The following is a 10179-nucleotide window of genomic DNA, read 5'->3' as shown; positions in this document are numbered from 1 at the left end:
GGCTTCATCGAATCGGAATAATAACCCTTTTCCAGCATCAGAACGGTATAATGAAGAATGAGAATGGCACACCATCGTCAAAGCCCCTGAAAAGTCAAGCCCATACCTGCATCCATCCCGACGCGAATTGCGAACTGAATTGTACAGATCACCAGGTAACGGCCTTCAATCAAGGATTGTCTTCTGATAGCTGGGCTGCCGATTTAGACTCGCATTAGGTGGCTGACTTTCCATTCAAAAAAATTAAAGGAATCGGGTTTCGGAAAGCGAGAAAGATGAGTGAAGTGGGGGCAATGAAGGGAAGTTACGAGAAAACCCTTGATCGAAGCGGGTTGGAGGTACCCCGGACACCAAGTGCGCACGGGCCAGCTACGCGCCGGGTTTGTTTGGCACCCAGAGGAACAAACAAAGTGTGCTTCTTTCCCTTTTGCCCTCAGGACTATGACTTCTGCGTCGAAATCTGTGGTCCATCGAGGACTCCCAAACGGTTTACGAACTTGATTAATGGCAGTGCAGTATCCACAGAGAGAGAGAGAGGAGATTTAGAACGATAAGGCCATTCATTTCTCCCTTGCAAGAGAACTTAAAGCGTAAGATTCTTGACTTTTTATGCTATGTATGCTGCAGCTCAGAAGCTCGTACAGATGCACCATACCTAAATCTCTGCAATGCGCTTGGAGTGCGTAGTTCTGTCTTTCTCAAAAAATTACACATCGCTGGTGTGGCAATCGTACGTCGCCAGGATTCTGTAATGATCTAGCTAACTCCTTCTCAAGTATATAACGTCCGGCTATGAACCCACACAAATACCCTCATACCCTCCTAATGTCGATATCACCTCCTTTTCATGGTATGCTCGCCCATCTCTTTCGACAAAATCACGATGGCAGACATATGGCACGATATGATCCGCATCAGCAGCCTCATCCAATCCTGGCATCCATCAGCCCAAATCAGAAATCGCCCGAGTCTGCACATGTCAATTCCGCCGCCTCCCGCTGGAAGTACTATCCTTCGAATTGGAACAAGGCTCTATGCCGTTCAGAAGTCAGACAACGCTCGTTCTCATGGGTGTGCGTGTCGTGGCGTATGCAATGTTCATGAGCTCTTTGTATAGTTGGGATTCGCATTGGAGCATACTCGGGAGTCTAGATGTGTCATGCATATCATCCCTACTTGATCAGTCGCTCCGGTGTTCGGAGGCAGTGTTCTGGCATACGATCTTGCGCTGGAGAAGCCTAATTTACGTGTCTTCTTGATTCTGCTCGCCTTTATTATCCGTACCCTTCGCATTAGCCAACTCTACAACATACAAGTAGTTCACTTCTTCGCGTCGGCTGTCGGGGCTTTATCCGTAGCAACCCGCCCAGTTCGGAAAAAACAAGCAAGCTCCTCTAATACTTTCTCCTCACCGAAGTACCCGTATCCTGGCGTACATATCCTTCCGCTGCTTCACCCCCCGTTATCATTCCGGCTACTGATGTTGATATCCTGAACAACCATCACATTCTGTGTCTGCGCATGATCATCTTCAATACCTGCGTCAGCGCTCGTTCTCTCACCATGCTCCTCTCGTCCTCCACGAACCGCTTGGATCCCGACGTTAGGCGTGAGAGCGTGTATGGTGCGCTCGATTTGACACATCACTCGCCTCCCCTGGTTGTAAGCAATGGGAGCATGTACGATTGTACTTGACTCTGAACTTCTTCCCTATCTCGACGACTTGGAGATTACATGCAAGGAAAAAGGGGGGGGGGGGGCTAAGGATGGTCATGACAGGGAAAGGTTCCCGGAACGATGTGGTATTGGGAGAAGATCAAGGCGCAGTTTCGCCAGGAGCGTTTGCGTGGGTTGACGATAAGGTTTCCCGAGATGACTTGCCGAGACTAATAACAGATTTTTTGGCGTTCTCGCATTTCTTTTATCCGCCTTTCATAGTACATTATTTTGCTTGGAAGAATGTACAACAGAATACGGCCGATGTAATATTCCAAGTGCCATCATCGGGTAGTTCGATGCTGTCACTTCCATATCATGGAAGGAAACTGGGTTTATGACGTGACCATGGTGCCTGGTATGCATATTGGACGTTACCCACGTGGCAAAGAACGACATCCTCTGTGTTAGTCCCTGCTCAGCGCTCATTCGCCAGAGAACGCAGCCCATATTTCTTCGCGCTCACCCGCCAACACCGGAATTGAGAATGTCAAATTCGGCTTCATTCGTAGTCAGGATAGGCGGGAGGCTCTTGTTCATCGCCAATGGCAAGCATAGAAATGTGTGCGATCTGAATAAGCATCTTTTTCTGTGTTAATCGAATGATTGGTAACTATATATTTGTTCTCTATTTCTCTGGATAATGTGCGAAATATGCGATGGCTCTGATTCTGGATATAGGTGCTCATTATATCAGACAGTAGTAAAACTTTTCGAGATGGGGTTCGCACCCCATCTCCGATCACAATCTCAAAGGCATTCAGGACCCTAGAGCTCTTGAGGATCTGTATCAACACCGTCAATTTCAGGACCCGGGCAAGAAGAATTCTGCGTGGCTGCATGGCTGCGTGGTGCGTGGTTGCGTGGTCGTCAGCGTGGTTGACAAATTGCGGGACTCCCATCAAAAGTTGATCAAGTCCATCAAACGCGACTCCAGAGTCGACGCGTTCCGTTCTTTTCTGTCAATCCTTGCGTAGAATCAGCTGGATTGTCAATACCTGTAAGATTTAAATATGACAGCTTTGGTGGGATATCGAAACGCTTCAAAATATGGTCAATATCATGAAAATTTCGAACTGGATTGCGAAGTTTAAGAACATCAAAAGTATTGTAGCTGAAGTAAATAATTTTACGAGTATCCTAACAGTATAAAAAGGCCTTAGAGGTGGTCTGCTAAGCTAGAAGTAATAAGGTACACAATGTGGGGTTCGCAGTGAAGAGGACAACATGAGAAGGAACACGGATTTCTATATTTGATGTGAATGACACCGAAGAAACAAGCCAATTAAGAGGCAATTATACGAAGGATGCACTTTCTGAGGGTAACCTTATATGGGCTCGCGTGGTCTCTATGCGAAGCCTGTGTGGTGCCTGCGTAGTTGCGTGGTTAGTCAGCATGGCTGTGCATGGTCAGCCTGCGTGGTGTGGCTGCGTGGCTGCGTGGTTGCATGGCTGCGTGGTACGCAAGCGTGGTTGGTTGCGTGGTCCAAGGTATATCCGTACTTAAGGAAAGTTTGTTCTTGTGGAAATTAAATGATCATTTTGGTGGTATTGGAGCAATCAAGGAACCATTGATACGAAGGCAATGTTGAATTGATGTTCATAGTGTCGCGACATCTTTGGATTAATAACTTCAAGCTGGCAAAATGAGAGGGTACCCAATGTTTGATATTTAACTTTCTTATAATCCTAAATACACTCATGGAAGATACAATAGTACCTAGAAATCGAGATTTGAAGGTTTAAAAACTCTAATTGGCAGAAATTAAGCTTTGAAATATTCTCGAACAAAGGTCTATTTGTTGCAGACAATTTACCAATGAATGAGAAATAGATAAAAGGATATGTTTAGCGAAACATTCTTATCATCACACAGTATATATGTACTGTCAAGGCAAGTTCAACTCAAGTTCAACTAATGACTTGCGTGGCGTGCGTGGCCACGTGCCACGCACGCGTGGTACCACGCAGGTGACCACGCTGAATTTCCCCTCAGGACCCTGGTCTCTCGTAAACCTCCACTTTCACTGTTACTCCATGCACCACGCATTTATCCACCGACTTTGCAGTACTATATCTTTCGGAAGCGCAACTCTTTCTGCCCCAGTCCGCTCCAGACCTGAAAGTAGACAGTAGGAAAACTGTAGGGAGGCATGGAGAAATTCAGCCTTCATGTTGTCACTTTGAGTAAACCTCAATATCCTCCCTCTATCATGTCGCTTTTACAAGACTTGCATTGTATTTTCCTTATACTAAGCCCATCCCATAATCTCGGATATCGCTCCCATTTGCCCGACATGGCCTATTTTTCATACGTCTTGTTGGTTCATTAGTTTATCCCTGTCAATGTGATGGTTCGAATCCGTTCATTGGAAATTATGACAATACTCTTATCCTTTTTTTTTATCTCTCGTCTAATTGGTCCCTGCCTCAATTGCATACTTGGAAGTTAGTGTGGAAGACTCGTTGTGCTTAGTGGCGCCACTGATGTTATTATACGATCACTTCAGTGCATTTCGTACGGGTACTGTCACTTCCAATGCTATGCATGTCAATCTAGTTCAACGTCACCTTAAGCGGGAAAAGGTTCTCTATGGTTCGATTCTGGATGCCCGTTTTTCTGGATGAAGTATTTTCGCTAGCCACGTATACTAAATATTTTTGTTCGTTTGACTTCATAAATTCCTTTTCCCAAGTTACACGGATGCCTCCTAAGTCGTTGAATATTCTCATCCCTGCTGATGTATCTCTTCATACCCGCCGATTGGATGCTTTGACTAAATACACAGAGTATGCCGATATAGCTACGTGGAAAATGCTCCTGATCATTTTCGAGTCCACTAAACGGTATAGAATTTCAAGTACATTTTTATCTCAGTTTCACAAGTTCCACGGGATCTTGTCGATGTAGTCCGTAATGCGAGTGTGGGCATTATCATTCAGAGATGAATTTGCTTAGATTCTAGTTCGGCCAATCGATGTGGATAACATTAGGATTTGAAACGTCAGTCTAGATGAAGACTACGTACGAGTAGTCTTTGTGAAATCATTGAGAATTAAATGTGTCGACCGCTTGGATGAGGGGTTACAATTCGAGAAGTAGGACTGGACGATTCGAATCCGTCTGCTGACAATCTGGGTTTGAGTAATAGCACGTTTTGGATCGTCCTATGTAAACGTATAATGAGCCTAACCTTTGTCATTCCAGTTTTACCAGTGGCAGGAAAAATGGAAATTTTTCTTCTTCGCACAGGGGATATTCTGACATTTTTTATGCTGAGTATGAAGCCAGCTTTAAGCCTAAATGCCATGCTTCGATTCCGGAAAATGATATTCCGCTCCAAGGCGTGAATGGACGTGCTATGAGGCGTCGGCCTAACATCGCTCAGGAGAACTGGGCAAGTTAAGTAGCCAGGGTTATCAGGAGTTGATTAATCTGAGGGTCGAGAGCCACTTCAGTGAAGAGGGATAATAGGACATCCCAGGTTATGGTTCATGGTCGTGTACGGTGCGCGTAGAGGCTTTGAAAATATCGTGATTTATATTTGCAATTTACACAAATACAATCTAAAATGTTCCTAGTCAAAGAGGCTGTCATTAAATGAAAAGGTACCGACGTACAGGCAAGCATTAATTGTCGCCATCTGCGATAAATGAATTCGGGGTGGTACACTATTTATTCTGCATCCAGGTAAAGCATCCAAATCGTAGGAAATGGAAGGAGAGCCTCAACGCGAGAAGAATAGCTTCCCGCCGTTAGCTGGTGGTAAAAACGAATATCCGTTGCACAGATTCTGATGAGATTGGGTCGTTTTTGAGAGGGAAGCGCCTTTCAGTGGCGGCAGACTGGTGTACGTTCGATCTACCTATGCGAAGATTTAATCAATGGATTCTGGTGCAAGGGGAGGGAGAAGGGTTAGTACTCACGTGTTTCGATGTAACATGTTCTACTGTTATCTCCCGGCATTCCCAGGCTGCAGGACACGACGCAGGCCTAGCTCATTTTCAGGCCTACCCGTATAGCTGATGTTGGTGGTCCGTCAATCGATCAGGAGGGTTATCTTGACAGCTATCATGTATATCAGACGAAATGGGACATGGGAATTGATTGTTGAAATTACATCAGTGAAAGACGACTCGGAAGAGTTCAAAATCTAAAGTGAGGATAAGTATACATTTCATTACACGGACCAATGAACGCCTGGGTATACACCTTTGTCCGGGCCGACACCGATTCCAGTACGCATACAAGGTGACTGAGGAACTAATGCCTGACTACACCTGCCTGAGGACCTTTATCGGATCAAACAGAAGAAAGAGCTGCCGTATGAAGAACACTGTAGCTGGAGGATGAGAGGATGAATATATTTAAGTATCGGTTTCAGTTCACCAACACGCACGAATGAGGAACTGCCTCGTCTAGGTCTCGTTAGATGTATCCTGGACCGGCATCATCAAATCGGAACAACAATCTTGCTCCAGTGTCAGAATGTTATTATGAAGAATGAAAACGATGCACACCCCCGAAATATTACAGCTGCACCATGGGGCTATGCACCCCCCAACGCGAATTGCGAGCTCGATTGGTACAGATCAGCAGGTAACGATACTTGGCTTGTATTCATTGACCACCATCTGATATCTGAACTGCAGATTTTAGGACTACGACTCGTGTCTGGTACATGGGACTTTGATGAAGCGAGATGGGTCAGTGAAGTTAGGACTGCTATCATCGTTTTTCCAATCGCTGGGCAGCTGATTTTGGGATGAGGTCTCGTGTCAAGTTTATAGAACTTCATTTGAACGAATTTACGGGAATCGAACCTTAGGGAAGCGAGACAAAACGGTGAAGCTTTGAAGTAGGGAGCGCAAAGGAAGTTGCGAGAAAACCCCTGATCAAAGCGCGTTGAAGGTACCCGGGACACCAGTGGGCAGCGGCCCGCTACATGCCGTGATTGTTTGGCGCCTAGAGAAGCAAACAAAGTGCGCTTCTTTTTCCTCCTCCATGCTGCCGCGACATCTATTCCTCTTGATGACTGCACGCCGGTTTATGAACTGGAAAACCACAGTATCCAACTCTTGAAGAGAGAAACGAGGCTATTCAGCTGTAATCAGGTTTATGTGCTCCATCCTTCGACTGGCTTTCCTTGGGCACCAATACGATGGCTTCCCCGGCTGGAATGTATTGCTTTCTGGCCGGCATGGGACATGCAAGGTGGACGACGAGGAGAGCAGGAAAACCAGTGAGCCCGGAATTGCAGTGTTTCCGTCCTGATAGATGACGATTCTAGTATCACGGCTAATACCTGCCATTCTCCACGCGTTATTAAACGATGTACTCCCTGGTCCTCACTTCCTCTGTCCGCACACCCTCTCCGCTCCGTCGTCTCATTGCTTCGCCGGAAGTAGGTGGCCGTTCATGTTTTGCGTGCATGCTGTATGGAGGTGCTAGGTGGTATATGGGTGGTATATAGACGGTAAACAAACGACGGGAAGAAGGAGTACGGTACAAGCTCGTTTGTCAGTGTCGTTCGTTTTACGTAGCTCATAGCTATGCTTGACAGGATGGTCTAGCGTCCATGTCCGAGTTGAAATCCTGGCAGAATTCGATCTGGCTCCCTTGCAGGGTATGTTTCATTTCGACGATGACACCCGTTCATCGCTGTTGAGGACTATGTGTAGTCATCGCCTTTGCCAATCAAGGCACGAACCAAAGACCACGACTACCAGCGGGAACCATAGTTTACTGGCAAACGCTAGGAATGCGCAATGCTGCTTTTGTTCAAAATTGCATGATTACTGGTTTTCCAAACATACGTTCTCATGAATCTGTAACGAGTGAACTATCTCTCAGGTTTTAACAACGACATCGAAATAGCCTCCCTATACTGCTAACGCCGATATCGCCGCCTTTGTCCGCTAAGTTCTTCCCACAAATCACGATGGCGGACGTATGGCTCGATGTGATCAACATATCGTCGAACGCCAGCTGGACAACATCTATCAGCTCCAATCAAACATCGCCCTCCAACACACGCAAGTCGACACTTCCAGTCTCACACTCAAGGAAAGATCGCTCGTTGTGCGTCGCCATTCGCCATCTCCCACTGGAACTACTTATGTTCCGTCAATTCGAACACGGTGCTATGTGATTCAAAACTCAAGCGATCCTCGTTCCTGCATATATATGCATAGATCACGCATGTCCCTGTTGCACATACGCCGATGCTGTAATCTGCAATGATCCTTAGCTCTTTGTTTGATCGGGATTTGCCTTGGAGCATGCTCGGGAGTGTGAGCGTGTTATGCCCGTCATTTCCTCTGGCTCCGCCACCCCGGCACTCGAATGTTGTATTCCAAAAAGCCTTGCGCCTGAGAAGCCCGATTTACAGTTCTTCTCGACTTTGCTTGACACTCTCCGGGCGCCTCGCGTACACACCCTCAGCATTCGCCGACTCTACAACGTACCTCCCTTCCGTCTGCCACCTAGAATAGGCGCTCAGTGACTCTACACGGCTTATCGTCTCCACGAAAGATGCAAAGCAGCTTACCTCGGCTGTCGAAAGGGCCGTTCCCGCAGCAAGCTACCCATCGTGCTCGTTTGCTGAGTCGTTGACTTTCCGCAGCTCATGCTATTCTTGCAGGATGTCAAACTTCCGTGTCGGGTGGAATCCCGTAGAATTCGATTTAAAGTCCCTTCCAGTAAGTTTTACTCGTATGCACACCTTCATCGCTTTGACAACTACGTGTAGTCCTCGCTTTTGCAATCATTGCACGAATCGAGGGCCACGACTAAGGAGTCCGCAGCCGGACGCCTTTCTCCACCTATGTTTATCATCCGTTCTTCTCTCCTATGCAAGGGGAACCCTGAAGTAAGATTCTTGATATTTTTATATTATATGCCGCCATTCAATCGCTTACACATTCATAGATCACTGAAAGGTGCTACGAACGTGGACTGCCATCTTTGTTCCAAAATCAGATGTCATCGGTTTTCCAATTGTAGTTCCTAGGAATCCGTAATGATCTAGCTGATAGTAAATGTTACTCAGGTATTCAATGACGGCGCCGGAAATAGCCTCCTGCAATCCTAATACTCGATAATCCATCTCCCTTTTCCTAACTTGTTCGCCTTGCTCCTCTGACAAAATAACAATTGGCAGGCCTTGTCCAACGTCCGCGCTCCGATATCATCCATATGCTTGAATCATAAGTAGGCCTGCCTCCGACACACGGTTGACTTTTCCGGCTTCGCACTGGAACAAGATCAACTTTGTATGCACCCATCTGCCGTCCCCCGCCGAATCCGCTTCTTTTAATGTTTCGTCAATTGCAACACGGTCCCACATGGATCAGAAACCGCTCGTTCTCTGGTGTGCTCGTCGTGGCATGAATGGTCCACGATAAGCACGGGCTGTTCGTTCGGAGTATATCCCATGGTCTAGACGTGTCGTGCATGCCATCCCCTCCGGTTCTGCCGATCCCGCATTCGTTGCGATCGAGAAGTTTGATATACGGGTCCTCCACCTCTGCTCGCCTTTCTTCGGGCACCTCATCCACATGCTCTCAGCATTAGCTGACTGTATATCATACCTTTCAGCATCTCCTTCCGCGACCTCGAATGGGCACGCGATCATTAGCTCTGCTCAGCCCATCACAATCCCGGAGCCAATCAGCTTGTTGCTTCGGGTCAACTGTCAGGGTTTTGTGCGCCCGCCCTTCCAGTTTCAGAAGTATCTAACTGTCTCCTGGAACGCTGTCTTCTCGCAGAAGTTCCCGTGCGCGGGCGTACACATCCTTCTCTGTGCTTCACCCCTCACTGTCGGTCTCACACCCGGCTATCACCCCGGCGACGGATGTTAGTATATCTGACATCCCAAACAACGTTCACTGCCCACGTAGGCGCACGTTCGTCTTCAACCCAGTCGTTGAAGAACGAGTACATCAGCATCTGTTCTCTGACCGGACTTCTCTGGTGCCTCATCAACGACTTCGATCCCGTCCTCGGAAGGGGGAGCGTGTACCATGTGCTCGATCTGACACTCTCTCCTCATCTTGGGGATCTGTGTGTTACGTGCAAGACGAAGTGGTTCGAAGGTATGCCGATGGTGATCAAGATAAGAAATGCCTTAGAGGAATTTCGACTTCAGATTGCGGTACCGGGAAAAGATAATGCCCAGTTTTGGAAGGAGAGTATCTGTGGGCCGGATTAGTGTTGAGGTTCCGTGTTATGTCGTGAGGGTACTGCGTGGCGATTTTGTAGACTTTTTTTTTCGCTACGATGATTGTACTAATGAATAAAGGAACGATATACCGCAAAAAAAATAGAGCAAAGGATGACCACCCAGTTGCGGACTGTCTTTTCCGGGTTCGGCTGGCCCATGCAAACAAAGACGAGCCTTTCTCTCTGACCGCCATTACCATCTCTCACCCTCTCTCTCCGTGTCTTATGTCTTCACAGCT

The 10179-nt window shown here is 47.1% G+C and overlaps 1 protein-coding gene across 1 annotated transcript; it reads left to right on the top strand.

Moving 5' to 3' along the window:
- The first annotated feature begins 7846 nt into the window (after positions 1 to 7846).
- On the top strand, positions 7847 to 9978 carry EV420DRAFT_1752828 (uncharacterized protein). Its single transcript, XM_060480426.1, has 6 exons — positions 7847 to 8218; positions 8361 to 8418; positions 8469 to 8588; positions 8934 to 8991; positions 9317 to 9574; positions 9619 to 9978. The coding sequence occupies exons 1-6, from the start codon at positions 8022 to 8024 to the stop codon at positions 9927 to 9929; spliced, it is 1002 nt and encodes a 333-aa protein (XP_060323401.1). The 5' UTR covers positions 7847 to 8021; the 3' UTR covers positions 9930 to 9978.
- The last annotated feature ends 201 nt before the right edge of the window (positions 9979 to 10179 follow it).

This window comes from Desarmillaria tabescens, assembly GCF_030435595.1.
Source record: "Desarmillaria tabescens strain CCBAS 213 chromosome Unknown EV420scaffold_81, whole genome shotgun sequence".
Taxonomy (NCBI): Eukaryota; Fungi; Basidiomycota; class Agaricomycetes; order Agaricales; family Physalacriaceae; genus Desarmillaria; species Desarmillaria tabescens.
This window is presented reverse-complemented; position numbering and strand designations above follow the sequence as displayed.